We start from the raw sequence: 21,796 nt of genomic DNA, 5'->3' as shown, positions 1-21,796 counted from the left end.
ATGAAGCCTACCTGTGAGTTTACTTCCCAAACGGTATTCACAGAACAGTGCGGCGAGATGGCGATCGTAACTTCACCAAAGACTTTGAGCCAGCAGAGTTTCTCCTGTTTGCTTTCGTAGGTCTCAAGAAGCAGGCCCTGCTTGCGAGTTCTGTTGCTTTTTAACTTGGTTCGATGTGATCATTCAGAGATTTTAGCACAAGGAAGGGTGTGAATACTCTTCCTGTCTTGTCTCCTTGTTCCTTGTGGATAGCATAGAATCGAGGAAAGTTTTCTTTGTTTTGAATGAGAAAAAGAAGCTTGCTTCGTAGCGCCCTCTTTTAAGATGATATCCGTGAGTGGTTGGAAAGTACTAGCCATATCATTATCAGCAAAGTTCGGCAGTAACATCAGACGCCCACCGCGGAGCCCAACAAGGGGACGCCGCAGGACTTGTGAAAGTCTGCGGCATCTGCGGCGGCAGGACTTGTGAAAGACGAATTCTGCGGACGGCAGGTGTTCGTGATTGCTATAACCCAATATAGCCGTAATATGTAACCGTACCTCCGTGCCTTTAGACTCCACTTCAACTTGGGACATTAAAGCTTCCAAGGAAATCTATTATATTCAATCCATGAGACAGCTCAGGTCCACACATAACTAGGCTGCTCCAGTGGGCAAGAGCACGTGACTCGGGCGTGTACCTTGGCTGTGTTCCTGAGCTTGAACCTCCGCTGGAGAACTCCACCGGTGACGACATCGGTGGAGACGTGATCAACGCGCAAGTGCCGGTGGTGCATGCTCCCAGTATGTGGCCAGAACACCGGGCACGTCTGCATTGGGAACACACACAAAATACATTGGTCAGTGTAAAAAAACAGAGGCGCAAGGCAGTCTCCGCTAAAGAAAACTTGCGAACGCGTTCACCAGAATTGTTAGGCTGATGGAAGCCATAGTTCAGACACGTTACCGAGCCGTCAAAGCTTGGACGAAAACCCGTCTGGTCGGGATTATTCACAGTCAACGGAGTCAACTTGGTGTTGGGCTAATTGGGAACACATCTGAGACAGCTCAGAGAGCGCAAATAGGTCCACTGGCAAGCAGGTACGCACCCCCAGACGCAGACACACGCGATATGTCCCCCATGTGCAGCCCTGCATATGGCGGACGCATCTAGTGCGTCTTTTGGTGTGTGGTCGGGAGTGTGCCTATTTGCGCTTTATTAATTATCTATGGGGAAAAGACTTGAAGGCTGACAAAGAATCTTGAGAACAAGTTATGTACCCCACAAAGAGCGATTGAACGAAGATTGCTAGGCATAAACATAAAACAGAAAGAGAGCTGTTTGAATCAGAGAGAAAACGGGTATAGACGATATTCTAATTGACATCAAGAGAAAAAATGGCCGTTTCCCCGGGGTTCTACTAGGAAACAAAAGCTCAAGAAAGTAGACGGGAAAACGGCGCCGCGGTAGGTCAATTGGTAGAGCATCGCACCCGAAATACCAAGGTTGTGGGATCGTTCCCCACCTGCGACAAGATGTTCTTTCATCCACTTTCATTTCCATAATTTGTCGTTTCTTTATTCCATTTATTAATCGCAAGTGAGTTGCCCTATGTTGTCCTTAGTGTCAGTGTTTGTTGGCTTCTTAGGATACGACTTGTAAAAATCGGGCACCTCGGTTAGCCCCCTTTCTTCTCGTTTATTACATAACGAGATCTAGAATCCAGCAACATTGATGCCTTCAGGTAGCACGTGTGGGTTTGTTGACCGGTTGCCTTCGCCCAAAAGAGATCATATTCTAGTGACGCCTACGGCAGAAAGCATGTTCCACATCCGCCGCCAAGGTCTGTTAGTAATGGCGCTGGCTAACACTCCCAGGGTTCCACTAGGAAACATAAATACTCAATAAAGTGGACGGGGAAACGGCGCCGCGGTAGCTCAATTGGTAGAGCATCGCACGCGATTGCGAAAGTTGTGGGATCGTTCCCTAGCTGCGGCAGGTTCTTTTTTAATCCATTTTCAATATTTATCATCTCTTCATTCAATTTATTAAGCACATGTGATTTCCCCTATGTTGCCCTTGGTGTCAGTGCTTGTTGGCTTCTTATGACTAATAAAAATCGTGTCCCTAGGTTAACCACCTTGCTTATCTTTTATTGATCCGAAAGCATTAAATGGCCCATGACGCGAAAATCCGGCGTTGGCGACGTGACCGCGCGATAATACAACAGGGTTACGAACCCTCGGCCTTTGAGGGACGTCAATCCCAGGACTTTTGGTGTAAACTAAGGCAACTAACCCTAGGCAAAAGTCGACCCCCCCCCCTCTTACTGTAAGTTAACGCTACGAACCTCGGCCATTGGTGGGCGTCGAGCCCACGACTTTTCATGTAAATTGAGGATACGAACCCTCGGCCTTTGGGGGGAGTCGAACCCACGACTTCTATAAATTAAGGCTAAGAATCATCGGCCTTTGCTTGGACTCGAATCCACGAATTTTGCTGCAAATTAAGGCTACGAACACTCAGCCTTTGGGTGGGAGTCAAACCCATGGCATTTACTGTAAGTTGAGGCTACGAACCTCGGTCATTGGTGGCAGTCGATCCCACGACTTTTGCTGTAAATTAAGGCTACAAACTGCGGCCATTGGTGGGATTCGAACCCTAGGCCTTTGGTTGGAGTCGAATCCACGTCTTTTGCTGTAAATAATGGCTACGAACCCTCGGTCTTTGGGGGGAGTCGATCCCACGACTTTTTGCTGTAAATTAAGGCTACGAACTCCGGCCATTGGTGGGAGTCGAACCCTAGGCCTTTGGTTGGAGTCGAAGCCACAACTTTTGCTGTAAAAAAGGCTACGAAACCTCGGCCATCGGTGGGAGTCGAACCCACGACTTTTGCTGTAAATTAAAGCTACGAACCTCGGCCATTGGTGGGAGTCGAAGCCACGACTTTTGCTGTAAAAAGGGTTAGTCGAACCCACAACTTTTGCTGTAAATGAAGGCTACCAAACCTCGGCCTTTGGTGGGAGTCTAACCCAGGACTTCTGCTGTAAGGCCACGTACGCTGGGCCTTTGATGGGAGTCGGATCTACAACTTTTGCTGTAAATTAAGGTATGAAGGTAAGCCATTGGAGGAGCCGAACCCACGACTTTTGCTGTAAATTAAGGCTACAAACCCTCGGCCTTTTCGAGGAGTCGAACCCACGACTTTTACTGTAAATTAAGGCACAAACCTCAGCCATTGGCGGAGTCGAATCCACGACTTTTGCTGTAATTTAAGGCTACGAACCATCGATCTTAGGGGGAGTCGAACCCTCGGCTTTTGGTTGGAGCCGAATCCACAATTTTCCTGTAAATTAGGGATACGAACCCTCGGCCTATTGAGGCAGTCGAACCCACGACTTTTGCTGTAAATTAAGGCTAGGAACCCTCCACCATTGGTGGGAGTAGAACCGTCAGCCTTTGGTTGGAGTCGAATCCACGGCTTTTGCCTTCTTAAATGAAGGCTACGAATCCTCGGCCTTTTGAGGAAGTCCAACCCATGACTTTTGCTGTAAGTTAAGGCTACGAACCCACTGCTTTTGGTTGGGGGTTCGACTGGTGGGAGTAGAACCGTAGGCCTTTGGTGGGAGTCCAATCCCCGAATTTTGCTGTAAATTAGGGTTACGAACCCTCGGCCATTGGTGGTAGTAGAACAGTCAGCCTTTGGTTGGAGTCGAATCACCGGCTTTTGCTGTAAATTAAGGCTACGAACCCTTGGCATTTTGGAAGAGTCAAACCCATGAATTTACTGTAAATTAAGGCACGAAGCTCAGCCATTGGCAAAGTCGAACCCACGACTTTTGCTATCAATTAAGGCTACGAACCCTCGGCCACTGGTGGGAGTCAAACCCGCAACTTTTGCCGTAAAAGAGGCTACGGACCCTCGGCCAATGGGGGGAATCGAACCCACGACTTTTGCTGTAAATTAAGGCTGCCAACCCTCGGCCTTTGGTGGGAGTCGTACCCAGGACTTTTGCTGTAAATTAGGGCGACGAACCGTCGGCCTTTGGTTGGAGTCGAATCCACGTATTTTGCTGTAAAATAAGGCTACGAACCTCGGCCATTGGTGGGAAACAAACCCGCTAATATTGTTGTACACTAAGGATAAGAAACCTTGGCCTTTGGTGGGAGTCGAACCCTCTGGCTTTCTGTAAATCAAGGCTACCAACCCTCGTTCTTTTGTGGATGTCGAACCCACGACCTTTGCTGTAAATTAAGGCTACGAACCTCGGCCATTACTGGGAGTCGAAGCCACGACTTTTGCTGTAAATTAAGGTTCTCAACCCTCGGCCTTTGGTGGAAGTCTAACCCACGACTTTTGCTGTAAAATAAGGCTACAATCATATGGCCTTTTGTTCGAGTCGAACCTAGGACTTATACTGTAAATTAAGGTACGAACGTAAGCCATTGGGGGAGCTGAACCCACGACTTCTGCTGTAAATTAAGGCTATGAACCATCGGCCTTTTGAGGGAGTCGAACCCACGACTTTTGCTTTAAATTAAGGCTACGAAACCTCGACCTTTGGAGGGAGTCAAACCCAGGGCTTTTGCTATAAATTAAGGATACGAACCCTCGGCCTCTGGTGGCCGTGAAACCCACGACTTTTGCTGTAAATTAAGGCTACGAACCCTCGGCCTTTGGTTGGGGTCGAATCCACAACTTTTGCTGTAAATTAAGGCTACGAACCCTCGGCCTTTGAAAGGCGCCGAAGCCACGATTTTTTAATAAATTAAGGCTACGAACCTTCGGTCTTTAGTGGTAGTCACCCACGGCCTTTGGTATTAATAAGCCCAACGTAATTAAGGCATACTTATTTAAGGCACTCGAAAGCACCACCTTTGGTGATAACTGAGGCGAATTTACGTAAGGTATACTTAATTGAGGTTGAGTTAAGGCAGTAGAACCCACGACCAGGAGTGGAAGTCGAACCCACAAGCGTTGTGGCGTAATGCGTAAGCATCGTGCGGTAGTCTCAATGCTTTCGCATTCAGCCACGTAGGAATAACTGAGCGCCCCTATGTGGAGTGACCTACTTAAATTTGACATCAAAATGGAGACAGATAGTGCAAGTGACTGCTCGCGCAGAAGCCCATGCGTAGTATGTCTCGCTGCTAAACATGTACAGGGCGTTCGAAATAGTACGCACCAAGTGGTACATCAGCACGGATCAAACATCATTCAAGCTGTATCATTATCTTGTAATCATACCGAGTCAATATTGTCCAGAGTGTTATTGAGAAACCACCAATTACTTTGTCATCCCTGGCATTACAATAGTTAATCAAACGCAGTTATCTCACTTTGTCATTGTTCTAATTTCCAGACGTCAATTAGGCGGCTGTAGAGAATCCTAAGACGGGTCAATATGAAGTATTTCCAGCAAAGTAGACATAGCGTGTTTACTATTCTAGCCAAATTTAGAAAACTCGTGAAAAATGAAAAATACCACCTCATTGCCCACTCACGCTCACGTAATAGCCGCACCACCAAACAGTCTCAGTAGGAAAGCAAGCTTCTCATCCCAAGCTCACCATTCAGGGCAGCATATTTCCTTGATCTCGGTGCGAAGTAATCGCCCGGAGCTGTTCACGAGTCGTGGAAAGAATAGAAGTGCTGTTATCGCCCACGGTCGAGCCGATACGAGATGAGCAGTTTTCCGGCTGACACTGCTTGATGGAGCTGCTATCCCATGCGCATGGGCGCGCAGCCGCACGATATTTTCATATTTCGCGGACATTTTCTATTTGTCGCAAAACGCAAACACGCGTTGTTGGAAACACCTACTTTCGTCTTGCGATTTTTCTGCAACCGCTCGATTGACATCTTGTCCACTATAACAATAATAAGCAAGTTGAATAATTACTTTTAAGTAGATATGAAAATTCGGCTGGAGTATCACTATAGTATAAATCGTCGGAAAAGAAGAAATACAAAGAAAAATACCCCCGCCTCACCTCATCCTTGGCATCGACATCGTTGAGAAGCACGATTGTCTGCGACCCGGAGTCGTAGACGAGCTGCCAGAAGTCCTCCACTGTGATGATCAGCGGATACTGCGTCACGATATACGTCCTCTTGCTCGCGTAGCCCTGCCGAGAGTTGGACACTTTTTCATATTTCAAATGCGAAACAATGTGACTTGTATACCATTATCTATGACGCTAAACGAGACGACGCATAGTAGAAGAAGACGGGATAGCTGTCATTAACGACTTTATGCTCTCAAGGTGATACAAGACTTATATAGTACCACTCTAGCATGAGCCGATAGACACCCATCACATAACGTTAAAAACACTCCCGAGATACCGCACCTATCACGCATGTGTCGTGCTTTTTAGTGCCATTCCTACGAAGCTGAACCTGTACTAACAAAGCGAATGAATAATCCGTCCTATATATTCACCCTACCATTACATTGAAGCTGCATTTCTGACCTGAATAGAGTAACGTCGGGGGCTACCCGCCACATTTTCATTTTTTTTTTGCAATGGTGGCAGTTTCTTGTGTGTGCGCACAGAACCCTATATCATAAACTGAGGTCTCGGTCTAACCCATCATATATTTTACCATATGTCTTGGATTAGTTTCAGGGCAGGAATGGAAGAGAGTTGAAAATCAGAATAAAACGCGCACTGAGGCCTTCACTCACTAAGTGAGAACATTGGAGTGAAAAATGTCATCATTACGGAAACGGCCAAACGAAAGCCGGCCAAAAATCCTCGATAAAATTGGAGGTGCTATAGAGGAGCTTATTACGTTGAACAACGGCATGTATCGTCGTGTTCTTTTCTAAAGAATCTGACTTTCCCGCCATTTTCACGAAACGTTTAAAAAGGCTGCTGTGCTATGAGGCATTTTGCAAACGAAGGTTGCAGTTTGAAGGAAGGCATGCTTGTAACTCATCAAGGTATGATTTTCGGCACGTTGGTGCATATGTCTACATGTTTGTGGCGCTTAAGCTTAGTGGGAGTGTGAAATATTTTTGTACAAATAGGTTTCTTTTAGTATGGCCTGAAGTTGCCGCATCCCATCCACAATGAAACAATTAAGGCTTACCAAATCAACGGGTTCGGATTGGAAGGCTCATTATGCAAGAAAATAAATAGCGCTTTAGCTGTGATGCATTTAGCATTGGGGAAATAAGCTAGAACGCATTGCTGGAAAATGACGTTTTTTGTGCTCGGATGCATATACTAAGGCCAGAAGACGTCCCGATGTGTTTCACTGACCTGTGTTGAACTGTATACGAAAGCCTAGTACAGAAACTGTTTCTTACGTTGGTGTAGACGGCGTTGACGTAGACGGACGATGCTCCTGCCCCCAGAATTGGTCGGCCGTCTTCATCTAAAAAGCAAACAAAACAAGGTCTCAAGGCAACCACGACAGAACGTTGCAGATTTGACGAGAGTGGATGTTCGGCCTTTTACGTCATCTGTGCAGTTAAAAGTTCTCGATTTGCAGCTTTGTAAGCCACACAACTTGTGACGTTTTTAACCCGAGAAGGACTCATTACTTCCACCGTGCAACGAATGCCACCTTTCCCAGGGGCTGAGGTGCGTCCCGCTAGTGGGCTTGGTGTTTACTATCCGCTGCTTAGGAACGTCTGCTGCCGGGCTACATGGTACATGGCTTTTAGAAACGGTTTTAGGCGCAAAAAATAAGTCACGGACAACAGAATAAAAGACCCGGACAGGCGCACACTCGCAAGTGATTTTTATTTTCCCCGATGCTACGCTTATATACCTTCATGCATGGGAACAGGAACATACACAGGTGAGGTCACATGAGATAGAAACCAAAGCTAATAATATCCTATCAGCCAGGGAAGTAAACTCATTTTCGTGAAGAGACAATGACTGAACGCTGATACACTGGTCACTACACGTTCTGATATACATCGCCTCTGCCAGCTCCCGTGCCACCGTATCCTTACTTTTTCGTAACACACATGTGTTTTCATGCCATGGTTCACATGTGCACACTTTGCAGTAATACGGCATGTGCGAGTCAGTCCCATTCTTGACTGAAAGAGCATGCTCTCACAGGCGGTCATTTATACAACGCAGTCTAGAAGGTACCTTGCCGCAGTCTAGAAAGTACCTTCCACACGACGCCAGCGGAGCATTTTTTGAAGAAACACTTTACGCGGTTCTTTACACACTCGGTTTTCTTTACGGAAGACAGGTGCGCACAAATGCGAGAAAGCTTCCGAGGAGCCGAAAGCGGTGCTTCGGTGTTTACGTTTGATGGTTAATTATAGGGTAAAATGAAATTGCTAGGACACTCGTTATTTGCCTAAATAAAGGCGTATGAAACGCCTAAAAAGGGTTCGCAGGTGCCATGCGAAAACCGCAGGCGCCAGCAATTTATTATTCTCTTTATTGTGGGCAAAGTACAGCGAAATTTTCAAGTCTGTATATTGACACAGGGTGCCTTCAAATCACAGGCTTGAGCCACCTCCTGCGCCCGTCCAGTTGTTCACGGCTACGTGCGAAAGGTAGCGGCGTGGAAGTGGGCAACACGGGCTCACATGGCACGTAGGAATGGAGCAACGAGCCGTCAGCGCGGGCCACGAGGGAAAAAGATCAGGTGTGAAACCCAGGCTCAAAAGACTGTACGTGGGAGTGAGACTGTCGCTTAGGTGTTTATCGGGCACAAGTTCACCCAACGTGAACTAATTAAAGTACCTTCACTCAAATGTGTATTAAGCTAATCGTGGAGGTGGTGGGTGTGATATCAAGCCCTTCTAGAACCAGCGAAAGCAGCTCGGACGCACGGCAACTGCCCGGACCGGTCAACCTGACTCCTGTTCACCAGCGCAGCAGTCGTCGCCTACATGGTGAGCCTCCCCCCCCCCCCCCCCCCCGAGTTTTAAAGCGAAAGCTTGACTAATCGCGTCCAGCCGAGTTTCGCCATCGCCAGCAATTTGACCATTTGACCGTAGCTGCGCCGTAGCCTTGGCAACGTATCACGTTACTCGCTGCGCCGAGCTCCGTCGCCATCGGCGGCTTGGCGGATGCGCTCTTCGCAGCTGGGTCGCTGCCTGACCACGTGATTCGCCGCGCGCCTGGCTAAGAGGAGCGCCGCGCTCGCCTAGTCAGTGCGAGCTTGGCCATGGATGAGACGGAGGCCGGGCAGTCTTCTCTGAGCGTTGCGCGGGAGGCTTTCAGCCGTCGTCGCCAAGCCGCGAGTGACCACCCCGCAGATATCGCCCGGCGAGCTGCTTCACTGGAGAGGGTCTGGAATGCAACAGCAGTCGCCGCATCGTCGAGATGAACGTAGCGACCGCATTCGCACCCTGTCGGTTCGTGCTTCGACGCTGCGCTTTCTTGCGAATGGGGGTTCGAAGACGTGGAATGTACTTTGTTCGTTAAAGAGAAAGGGAACGTGGGGCTGGGCCCTATATCCAGAACGTTTTACAAACATGTTTATATTTACATATCTACAAGGAAATTCAATGTAGAACAACTCCTGCCAGTCGTTGCTCTTTTTATGCCCTGCGTGGTCATTGGTCTGTCACCTCCCCCAATCCGGCGTCAGGAGACCTGTGACATCAGGTCCCACCAATCCGGACGCCTGTTGCCCCCCTTTTTTTTGAAGAGAGCTTTGTCGGAAACACACGCACATCACTAGGCACAAACAGGGGAAAGGGGATCGTGCACTGACTCCGGTGTGGACGCGCCAATTCGTGCGGCTGACAGAAGGGCCGTATCCTTGCTAGTTGCCCAAACCTCTCTTGACCGAGGTACTCCCGTGCTGGCCATAAATCATCCGCTTTGAGAACCATTTTGACGAGGCCGTTGGCCCGTTCCCCACAATCGCGCTAGCCGTGACGGGAGGTTGTCGCGATGTGAACGGCCGATCACAAGAGCCCGTCCACCGCCAGGAAAAGGGCTCGCAGGGGGCAGCTCATCGGTGCCCCTTGAAAAGGCCTTGGCTACTCAGCAGGCTCAACTGCGGTTTGAAGTCCCGGGCTCGCTGGGAGGATGACGTCCAGGGGCAATGACCATCTTGGAGGGATGGTTGGATGCAGGTCGTAGGCTGGTAAGTGGCATTTAGCGATCATATCCGTACAGCGCCCGAGCAGCGACAAGGCAAGCACACAACCCACTCTAAAATATGCCAGGTAATTATACCCTCTCCCATAACTAATTTCACGGTTAGAACCAGCGAGCGCCAGAAAGGCAGCCGTAGAGGACCACCGCGCAAACGACCCTGAAGAAAGTTCAAATAGTAGCGTGACTAACGTTTTGATCAATTTCGTTTCAATCGTGTCTCACGCAACTCACGTAGCTCTGAGGCAATCGACAAACAAACGGATACCGTTCAGAACGCAACAATAAAAAAAAAAAACTTTTTATGTTCCTTCTCGAGGCATAAACGCTTATCAATATACATAGGTCAAGAAAATGAGAACTGAAAAAAAAAACTAAATAAGAATAAACCAAGTGCCTGAATCAAGTCAGCCCTGCCAATGATTGAACCGCCTCAGCTGAGGACAACCGCGTTTTCTTAATTCCTTACTCCGCTGTGCAGTGAAACTCGAAAATATGCTCGACTGAGTCACATTGTCGCAGTAGGCGACCATCTAGCAGACATACTTTACAGCTGTCACAACGGACAATTATTTGAAACGCGTGCCATGCGAGGAGCGGGCAAGCCCATGAGTAGGCTACTTTTAGCTACCTTTGCCTTTGTCCCTCCCCCGCGAAACGGCCCTAAGACCGCTGTCAGTCGGGTCACGGCACGAATGGAACGAAATTTGAAGAATTGGAATCTTCCTCCGGTAACGTGACCCATGTCTTCCAACTCCGCCTTTCCGAGCTAACGTTTCTCACACGTGGCGAGTGATTCTCAAGCCACTGAAAAAAAAGAAGACAAACGCGCACCCTTTGAATCACATGACTTGTTACAACGATCGAAATGGTCCAAGGGATCAGTGTCGCGTGCCGAGTTGCTCGTTCGGTCAATGCCACCTGCCAGTACAAGCGCCTCAAATGCGAAACGTGCTGGGCTCTGCGAACCGCTCTACTCTAAATTAATTCGTAGTGGCATTTCAAACCTTAAAAAAAGCTACACTCTATCCACGAACAAGACCTTAAAAAATATTGCTTTCTTACCGCGAAAGTATTAAAATGAAAAGCGATGAAACTCGATACGTGCCTAATCACTAACAAAAAATGCGTCGCTCATAATTACAAATAAAACAACAACAAAAAGCTTATTGATTCGCCAACTTGGACAATTACTCTTTCGATTAGGTCGCTGACTGACAGTCTTTGGGCCACGCAGAGCACCAGGGGTAGAAGAACTGGATTGCCCTCTGCCGTCAACTGCCACTCCGTGTGCTGTTAGGATCGGCCTGCAGGGGCACTGCTCTGCAAAGCCATTTCAGCCCGCTGCAGGTGTTTCGATCGATCCGCGGTGGCGGCGCCTTTCAGAGAACCAGCGAGAACGACAGCGCTAACCAACCATGAACTACCTTTGGAGAACTTGACTACGGCGGCGTTAATCCACCATGCGCCTCGTTTGGAGGATCGGTGACGACAGCAGGGCTGGCCACGTTTGGCGCCCCCTGCATTGTTCGTTGATTTGCCGGATCTTCATGGTCTCTCTCTGCAGCAAGAAGAGCTTCCCTGACAAAAGGGTGCTTTGCGGTACGGGGACCCCAGGATTCGTCACAGTCTACTGACACACGTGGCGGGTCTTCTCTAGACGATTGAGTTGTTGCGAAAAGCTCAGATTGGCGAGGTGGTGGCATGACTTTCTATGTGCAGAACCTAAACAAGTCATAGCACTTCCTCTTTTCACTAGTTTTGAGTGTGCCGACTCGTAGTTTAGAATTGTTTGCTTGTCCTGTGATTATATTGCCAACAAATATGTTGCGCAGTTAGTCTTAACTGCAAATCCAAGAATTTAATTTCATTATTTAACGGCAATTCATGTGTAAATCTGAGACCCATTCCTTCTTTATCAAAGGCTGGGAGAATAACTCCAATATTTTTTGAACTATTTTGAGAGCGGATAACTACCAAGTGGTCATCAACAAAACTGAAGCACTTGATCAGTGTTCCTGACAAGACGCTCTTGAGTGCCCGGTCAATAGTGCCGAGAAAGCTCTCGCTAAGAACTGGTGCGCACTGAGAGCCAATGCAGACCTCCTGCTTCTGAATCATAATTTCATTATCCCAGATAACCAACGTGGAATTTAAATAAAAAACTAAGAGTACGAGAAAAGACTGAACCAGGATGTCACTCTCATTCCTAAAATTTAACTCGTCGTTTTCCATAATGCAATCTTTGATTGTCTTGATCAGTTGATTTCTAGGAAGGGAATAATATAAATCCGTGACGTCGATGCGGAACGCTGTGTATGCTGATTACAACCCTTCTTGTAAAAACCTAATCACATCTTCTGAGTTTATTACTTTGAATGGGTCTTCTATCTGGAGCCCTGTTAAGTTCTTCTGAATATAACCAGAGACTACGTGTTACCATGTGTTTCTGACAGGACGCTCTCGAGTGTTCGGTCAACAGCGCCGAGAAAGATCTCGCTAAGATTTGGTGCGACCTGGGAGCCAATGCAGACCCCCTGCTTCTGAATCATAATTTCATTATCCCAGATAACGAACATGGAATTTAAACAAAAAACCAAGAGTTCGAGAAAAGACTGAACCGGGACGTCACTCTTATTCCTAAACTTTAACTCGTCGTTTTCCATAATGCAATCTTTGATTGTGTTGATCAGTTGGTTTCTAGGAAGGGAATAATATAAATCTCTGACGTCGATGCTGAACGCTGTACATGCTGATTACACCCCTTCTTGTAAAAACCTAATAACATCTTCTGAGTTCTTTACATTGAATGGGTCTTCTAGCTGGGGCCCTGTTAAGTTCTGAATATAACCAGAGACTACGTGTTACTATCTGTTTCTCTCAGACACAATTGTGCGTAAAGGTTTCTCAGGTTTATGCGTTTTTATCGTAAAGAAAACTTCGAGGTTCAACCCCTGGCTTTTGTTCACTGTACTGGATAAACGCTCAAGGTTCAACTACAGCAACAATTTTTTTGCTTGATCTTTTACTTTCTTGGGTTCAACGCGTACTTGCATGAAGTTTTTTGTTAAAGCGGTTGAGGCTTTCTCCGAAAACTGCCCTTCCTTAGGCGGACAAAGTACTCTTCGTTATCAGCGGTCCGTACTTTCACTTTGTTTTCTCTTAAAAATTGCACAACGGGTTGAATCTTTCGCACTCTGCCCATCCGATTTCCTTGAGATCTGACTAACACGTCAACGTACTCAGAAATACACCTGAATTTTTCATCTTCTTCTACATGCTCGGACACTGATCTAACAGCGGCTATCTTATTGACTGAGTCTAGGCACGGCTCTAGGCAGAACTTTGGGCCTAATTCAAGAATGTTCATGTGCTTATGTGGAACGGCAATATCTGTCAGGTTCAGCACTTTGGTCGTGGGCTTCGGCTTCTTCTCCTTGGTGGGTAGGGTGCGGCGAACGCTGTTCCAGAGGAATTCCAGCGAAGACTCGCCTGACCTTGACCACTCGTGGTATCGACGGCTCTCTCGTTGTGTTCCTTTCATAAAACTGCGCACAGACATGAGGCAGTCTCTCAGCATCCTGGCCTGGCTCATCTATTCGGACCACAAGGTCATGCAAATCCTTCTGGTGTGGCCAACTGAGGGGTGGAAAATTCCGCACAAAGCCATAACTTCTTGTGGACAAGTACCATGGCTAAGATGCCAAGACGCCACCCTTGCACGGCACTCGCACACAGCTATTGTCGACGCCACAGCGATTGTCTTTCGTCCGGGTTGCGCTGCCCACCCATAGGCACACGTTCAATCACCAACTCGCCCAGCTTGCCGTGTTAATTGAGCTTCAGAGGCTACGGCTTGACCAGAAGTCCCGAACGCTCTTTCAGCTGGCAGAGGTGGTTCGCGCGGAGAGGTCAGACAGGCGGCCCGGGAACCACAGCTCAGTGCACCGCCCGAAGCACACCCGCTGCGCCAGCCGAGCGTCTCATATGGCGATGTGCTGCGACAAGCTCCCAGGCGTGCTGATGTCACAGCCACTGCATCTTGGAACAGCCGATGCAAGGCTGATCTATGGCAGCAAGGCTGATGTATGGCACTCCTGACAACATACCTCTTTGCTACCACCGTTGTGATGCTCGCTACCTCTACAGATTGTGCTACTATCGCCTCGCAGGACTTCGTGGTTTTCCGGTGAACGCACCTTGCCCTCTAAATGATGAGCGTCTACATGAAATCGAAGAGCGCCTGTCTACTCTTCAAAGCTTCCCATCTGCCTATCAGCAACACCAAACTCGATCAACGGCGCCATTGACGTATCGGTCACCGAGCCCCCGTCCGTCATCAAGCTCCCCAAGACGCTGTTCACAGAGCCCGAGTCGGAAAACTAGAATCAGCGACCTGGGGAACTAAGGCCGGTGCCGACGCGAAAACCGAAGAATCTTATCGGTGACTGCGAACAATGATGACGGACTCGGAAACCAATGCTGTAAGAGCGACGTTGCTTCCAATTTACGTGAGTTTGTTGTCAGTTGCGAAGTGAATGCGTTAGTGGATAAAGGTGCAGATTAATCGGTAATAAGTAGTGAGCTTGCCAGGAAACTGAAGAAAGCGCTGACTCCTTCTAAAGGGTCACAAGTTCGCACCGCAGGAGGACACCTTAACGACCTAACGCGCAAGTGCAGGGCTAGAACGAGGCTTCACTTACGTTGGTAGCTTTATGTGCTTTCTGAGTGCTAAAAAGACTTGATTGGTGAAAAGGTAGACAAATCCCGGGGCACTACGCCGACCAAAGTAAACTTTTAAAAAGGAAGACGTTTCGGCTTCCACACGAGAGTCTCGTTCACAGGTAAATTATGCAAAGGTGTTCGAACAGCTCGTTTCAATAGCCTTGAATACGTGACATAGGTAGCGCGCATACATTGACGGCAGATTACTATCGCTCCTGTTCAAAGTGTGTGGCATAATCTGAATCATGAGCGACTCAAGAGAAAGGCGTCGAGATAGCCCCTTTTCCCTGGCAAGGATACGTACCTTCCCCCAGTAGATTGCGTGGCCACTTGAAGCGGCATGCTCATGCAAAGCACTGGATTTCACATTTTCGTTTCTCACGTCATAACTGTGTTTTTTAAGACGCCTTTCAAGGTCACCAGTTTTGCCAATATACACGTGTAGTCACAATCCGCGCATAGGACAACGTACATAAGACCTGGGAATTTCTCTTTTGGTAATTTGTCCTTCACATTGAAGAGCGATTGTCGCAGTTTCTCGCTTGGAATGTGTGCCACTTGAACATTGTAAGAACGCAGAATACTGGTTAGAGCTTCACTTGTGGACGGGGTATATGGTATTCCGGCGCGCTTTTCACTAGAGGCAGCGTAGGGTAACTGTGGACGTGCCATTTGTTGGTTAACATCATTCAAGAAAGAACATGGGTAACCACAGGCTACACCGCCATACAGCGCTTCCGTCGGCTGCGTAGTATTCCTGTCTCGTGCAGAGTTTCTCCGCGCGTCGTAGAAGCGTGGAAACCACTGCCCTTTTGTGAGAAGCAGGTTGCAAGGAGCCGAAGTGCAAGTAGCGTACTGTGTGAGTTGACTTTCTGAAAACTCCGAACGACAAAGTATACCACTTTCTTTCAATCAGCGCATCAAGGAACGGGAACTTGCCGTCGACTTCCTCTTCCACCGTAAACTGGATCGCTGCTTACCCGATGTTCAGGTGCGAAGTGAACGACTGAACTGCTGCTATTTTAATGATGCAAAAACAGTCGTCCACGTAGCGAAAAAATGCCTACGGAGCAGGGCTGAACGAAGAGAGCGCTCGACTTTCAAGTGCTTCCATTGTCAAATTAGCGGCGGTTGCCGATGTAGAAGCTCCCAGAGCCGTTCCGTGGACCTGTTTGTAGAAACACATTTCGAACGTAAAGTCGGCAAATGAAGGTACATGAACTCCAGAGATAGTGTGACTTTTTGCGTGCAAGTAGGCGAAGTTCCCTAGCGACTTGATACTGTGAAAAGCTGCTTTAGAATCACAAAATATGACCCATTTCTCTGTTGGCTGTTCGGTGACGCGCGTAATAGCGGCATCGGGATATGCAAGTTTTGCCGACGTAGATGTCATCATGTGTGACAAGTTGAATCTAACTAACCTGCTTAGCTGGAACGACGAATGCGGCAGCTAAGCAGAGGTGAGGTCGAACCATCGGTATATATATGTATGTGGTCATGATACGTCTGGTGAAGTAATAGGAACGTAGGTTGCTTCAGAGCCGGCGTTGGATGATTGGACTTTTTTGTAATTCCAGGAAGAGCAAAATTCACTTGAGGCCGTCGCAGGCACCACAAGGAGGATGAAGGCTTCGCCGCCGGTGTAAAAGATGACAGTATGCACTCTTGATGAGCGCTAATCACTCTTGAAAAGGTCGCTTGAGGTCTCTCGGCTGGTAGGGAGGCCAAATGATGGTGGGGGATCTTTGACACATGGCGAATGTGCGCTCTGTGAGAGTAGACAGCTACATGTGTCTGGATATTATGGTCTCCCGCGATTGCAATCGTTGCTGCTGTTGAGGTGCACCGAGGCAGCCCTAAACACGTGCGTAGGGCTTGACATTGTATGCTCTCCAAAGCTCGAAAGTTCGTCTTGCATGCATTTGACAACCCTGGTAGACTACAACGTAGGAGTCCGAGAAATAGTACCCTGTGCAGCTGTATCATGTTGTTGCGTGTGGAAAGACACAAACAGAAGACGCTATTTACAGGCTATTTACACTGGAGCCAGGCAGCCAGGCCGAAACTCGCTCGCGCCAAGCGCACCGACCAACTTCATCGTCGTTCTCGCGGCGGCTCGTTTCTTGAGCATCGCTTGATCATATCGTAATAATATAGTGAACAGGTGTACCCCAGTTTTTCTCGCAGAGAAATTTGAAGGCCTGGGGAATGGCAACTAACTTCGTCAGATAGACACAGTGAGGGCTCCGCGAGAGGTTGCGGTCAATGATGACACCCAGAAAGCGATGTGTCTTAACATAGGATACAGCTTGACCATTGATTGAAACAGGATACAATGACATTTGTTTGCTCGTAAAGTCAACCATTGTGCACTTTTCAATAGACAAATTGAGGCTTTGTTCTCGGAGGTATGACGCCATCATTGTTGCCGCCCGCTGAAGCCTGGCTCGTACCTGAGGGCGAGTCACCGCAGAGCGCCAGATGCAAACGTCGTCGGCGTGTATTGAGACATGAATTGTCGGCCGTAGGTACTCTGCTAGTCCTACCAGGACGAGGTTGAACAAAATAGGGCTCAACACTCCACCTTGCGGCACACCACGGCAGATGTAATGTTCTGAAGTCTTCGGTCTGTAAGAAAAAGCACCTGTCAGCAAATAGTCCCGAATCCATTGATACAACCGGCCACCAACTCCAACAACCTCAAGTGAGTTCAGTATGGCCTCATGGGCGACGTTGTCGTCTGCTCCTTTTACATCTAGAAAGAGTGCAACTGATAGGCGCATGAGGCTTTTTTGATTTTGGACCCAGGTTAAGATTTCAATGATGTTGTCGATGGACAAGCGACCTCGACGAAAGCCCGTCATGGCGTCCGGATAGCTGCTGAATCGCTCTAGGAATAATTCCAAGCGAGCAAGACTCATTCTTTCCATCACTTTGCCGACGTAGCTCGAAAGCCCAATCGGACGATATGATAAAAGCTCAAGCGGAGACTTTCGAGGTTTTAGAATGGGGATCAAGCGGCTCGATCTTCATTGTTTAGGAACGGCGCCGTTCTGCCAAGGCTCATTGTAGTAGTTGAGCAGCTCATCAAGTGCGTCAATGCCAAGGTGGCATAGGGCAGCATACGTGATGCCATGAGGTCCTGGTGCCAAAGAAAGCCTGCAGGTCGCCAACGCCGCATCGAGCTCTTCGTGTGAAAATAGCACGTTCATTTCTGGTACACGTGCATCACGGATGTCATTCAGTGCTGCATCAGTGATGATGGCCACGGACCCAGCCACTCGTGCACAGAACTATTCAGCCACTTGAAGTTCCGAGCGGAGTTGGTAGAGGGCCAGAGCAGCAAAGGGCTTCCTTGGATGCGGAGATGAGCGAAGACCTCTAAGCGTTCTCCACATGTGCGAGAGGGATTTTCGGGGACCAAGCGACTGACAGAAACTTTTGCATCGCTTGTCTTCCAATTTATCCATACTAGGCTGAACTTTCTTTTGTATGCGTCGTGAAGCCCTCAGATACAAGGTATTTGTACGCCGATCCTTCCTGTCCGCCTGTCGGCGTGCTGCACGCAACCTCTCTAGTTCCATGTCCAATGCTGACCTTGTAAGCGAGCAGATGGATGTATTCAACGCATGCAATGATTGCATCTTCGAGAGTGTGGAAAAGGCCTTGCCGACATGCGTCATCCATATCCTTCTTAAATTTTGACCAATGAATTGTACGCAAGACAGTAGAGGAGCGTTTCTCAACTCCACTAATCATTATGTATGTTGGAATATGGTCGCTTCCATGTGTTTCTATGTCCGTAAACCATTAGACGCTCGAGGCAAAGCGCAGTGACACCAATGTTAAGTCCAAGCAGCTACTATAGGTCGTACCTCGCAGAAATGTAGGGCTGCCGCCATTCACACAGCACAAATCATGGTCGGTAGCAAAGGAGGCAAGACTCCTGCCTTTGGAGTCAATTTTGGTGCTTCCCCATAGCTGGCGATGCGCGTTGAAGTCACCTGTGATAACCGAGGGTCATTGTTCATTAGTAATATTTTCTTAAGTCGTTCGCTGTCAAAGTGACCCGCTGGGGATATGTATGCTCCAATTAGTGTAAATGACACATCCTTCTTTTGGACATTCAGGCAGACATATTGATTGTCGTCATGAGCCTCTACCCCGTTAGCGACATATGTAAAGTCCGTGTGGATGTAGATGATTACTTTCGTGCTCGCACCGCATGTGGCCGAGACGAAAGATTTGTAACCGGACAGTCTGAGTGGAGTTGATGTATTTGGTTCGCAAATGACCAGTGTGGGGAAGGGATTTGTAAATTTGAATTTGCGGCGAAAGTCTGCTATACGGGTTCTTAGACCCGTGGCATCTCACTAAAAGATCGACGCACTTATGACTTCAGTGCGGAAGCGTACTATTTGTCGAACTTTGATGCTTAAATGATGCTAGCAAGCACTGCATTTAGTACATCCAGTATTTGCAGAGCACTTCGAGCTGCTGGTGTTTGCAGCTTGTTCACTATGATGCGCATTGTATAAATTAGCGATTGCAGTATATTGTCACGTGGTAGTGACGGTGATCGCTTGGACTAATCGCTGGGACCCGCCTGTCTTCCACGAAGTTCTACCCTATTCGCGTCGCACATACGTTCAATCAGATTACACAAGGTTCGGTGACGGAGACCGGATGGGAGCATCGATAACATTCCAGAAACTTCCGATACACGCAGGCGCCTCCTGCTCTGTGCGATAACAATTGCTAGACGGTGAAACGTGGTCGTCCGATAAACAAGTATGCGTGTCAATATTGTGACGTAGTAGTGACGGTGAAGAAGGCAGCAAGACTGTAATTACCGAAACTAGCGTTTTATTCGGCGAACTTGTGCCCTCAATAACAGGCTACACTCAATGAACGGCGACAGCGGCGAACACAGTCGGCGATCGTCGAAAATCTGATCAGCGGGTCAAGCGCGTCGGCTTTTATACATCAGTCGTCGAATGTTCCCAGAGTAATCGCTGGGAACCGCGCGCCTTCAACAAAGTTCTACATTATTCGCGTCGCGCACACATGCAATCAGATTACGCAAGGTTCGGTCACAGACAGCGGATGGAAGCATCGATAACGTTCCAGAAATTTCCGATGCATGCGGGCGCGTCCTGCGCTAATAACATTTGTTAACGCTTAAATAATGCTAAAAATAACATTTGTTAGGCGCTGAAACGTGTCGCCCGATAAAGACAAACAAATACACGTGTCAATACAAACCTCTTAAAAAGCATCGACCCGATGCTGCAAACAAAAGTAATAAAGAAAAACACCCGTAGCAAAGAGAACAACAAAATAAGCAAGTTCGTCAGCGTCCGTAAAATAGTTTAAGACGCAGCACGTGGACCACTTCAGTTCGTGCGCGGCGCCGCTGTGAATGCGAAATACCGTCTGGCACGAACTCATCGTCCAGTGCGCCAATACGTCGAATGACCTTGTAGGCTCCGAAATAGCGTCGCAATAGTTTCTCACTCAGTCCTCGTCGGCGTATCGGGGTCCGAAACCAAACACGGTTGCTGGGCTGGTACTCGACGAAGCGTCGTCGGAGGTTGTAGTGTCGGCTGTCGGTACGCTGCTGGTTCTTGATCCGTAGGCGGGCGAGCTCTCCGGCTTCTTCGGCGCGCTGGAGATAGGTAGCGACGTCAAGATTCTCTTCGTCAGTGACGTACGGCAGCATGGCGTCGAGCGTCGTCTCCGGGTTCATGCCGTAAACCAGCTTAAACGGCCTGATCTGTGTTGTTTCTTGCACCATTGCATTGCCGTGTTGTAAGCGAAGGTTACGTACGGCAGGATGGCATCCCAGGTCGTGTGTTCGACGTTGACGTACATTGCTAGCGTGTCGGCGAGGGTCTTGTTTAGGCGCTCCGTGAGACCATTCGTCTGCGGGTGGTAGGCAGTTGTCCTCCTGTGGCTTGTCTGGCTGTATTGTAGAATGGCGTGGGTGAGCTCTGCTGTAAAGGCAGTTCCTCTGTCGCTGATGAGAACTTCTGGGGCACCATGTCGCAGCAGGATGTTCTCGACGACAAATTTCGCCACCTCGGCTGTGCTGCCTTTCGGTAGAGCTTTAGCTTCAGGGAAGCGGGTGAGGTAGTCTGTCGCCACGGCGATCCACTTATTTCCGGTTGTTGACGTCGGAAAGGGTCCCCACAAGTCCATCACGATCTGCTGAATTGGTCGGCAAGGAGGCTCGATTGGCTGTAGTATTCCCGCTGGCCTTGTCGGTGGTGTCTTGCGTCGCTGACAGTCTCGGCATGTTCTTACATAACGGGCGACGTCGGCGGTCACGCGCGGCCAATAATACCTTTCTTGTATCCTCGATAGTGTCCGGGAGAATCGGAGGTGTCCAGCGGTCGGATCGTCATGTAGGGCGTGCAATACTTCTGGACACACCCCTAAGGGAACAAGAAGGTAGTTGGCCCGGACTGTTGAGAAGTTCTTTACGAGTAGGTTATTTTGAAGCGAGAATGAAGACAATGCTCGCCTAAATGCCCTAGGGACAACATCGGTGTGCCCTTCCATATACTTGACCAGGTTTTTCAGCTCCTGGTCTGCTCATTGCTCTTCAACGAAGTCTTCCACGCTTAATATGCCAAGGAAGGCGTCGTCACACTCGTCATCTTGCGGCGGCGAGTCAGTGGGGACGTGTGATAAGCAATCGGCGTCGGAGTGTTTTCGGCCGCTCTTGTAGGTTACAGTGATATCATATTCTTGTATATCGGCGCAGAAAGTAGGATTCCGTCCTTTTTCTTCACTAAGACTACAGGAGATACCCACGAGCTTTTCGACGGCTGGATGATGTCGTCGCGGATCATTTCGTCGATTTGTTCTCTTATAGCTTCACGTTCTCGCGTCGAAACTCGGTGAGGGCTCTGGCGCAGTGGTCGAGTGCACTCTTCGGTGATGATGCGATGCTTTACGACTGGTGTTTTTCGAATCCTCGATGACG

At 48.5% G+C, this 21,796-nt stretch overlaps 1 protein-coding gene across 3 annotated transcripts in view; it reads right to left on the bottom strand.

The window, feature by feature from the left end:
- Positions 1 to 21,796, bottom strand: part of LOC126517808 (receptor-type tyrosine-protein phosphatase kappa-like) — a 472,380-nt gene that overhangs the window by 35,590 nt on the left and 414,994 nt on the right. For all 3 annotated transcript variants that reach the window (XM_050167603.3, XM_055064334.2, XM_072285643.1), the window contains 3 exons: positions 7,302 to 7,369; positions 5,977 to 6,111; positions 683 to 811 (listed from right to left, as the gene is read on the bottom strand). In XM_050167603.3, coding sequence (XP_050023560.1) covers positions 683 to 811; positions 5,977 to 6,111; positions 7,302 to 7,369 — 332 coding nt within the window. The remainder of the gene's footprint in view (positions 1 to 682; positions 812 to 5,976; positions 6,112 to 7,301; positions 7,370 to 21,796) is intronic.

This window comes from Dermacentor andersoni, chromosome 11, assembly GCF_023375885.2.
Source record: "Dermacentor andersoni chromosome 11, qqDerAnde1_hic_scaffold, whole genome shotgun sequence".
Classification (NCBI taxonomy): Eukaryota; Metazoa; Arthropoda; class Arachnida; order Ixodida; family Ixodidae; genus Dermacentor; species Dermacentor andersoni.
Note: the sequence above shows the minus strand (reverse complement) of the source record. Positions and strands in the feature narration are given on the sequence as shown.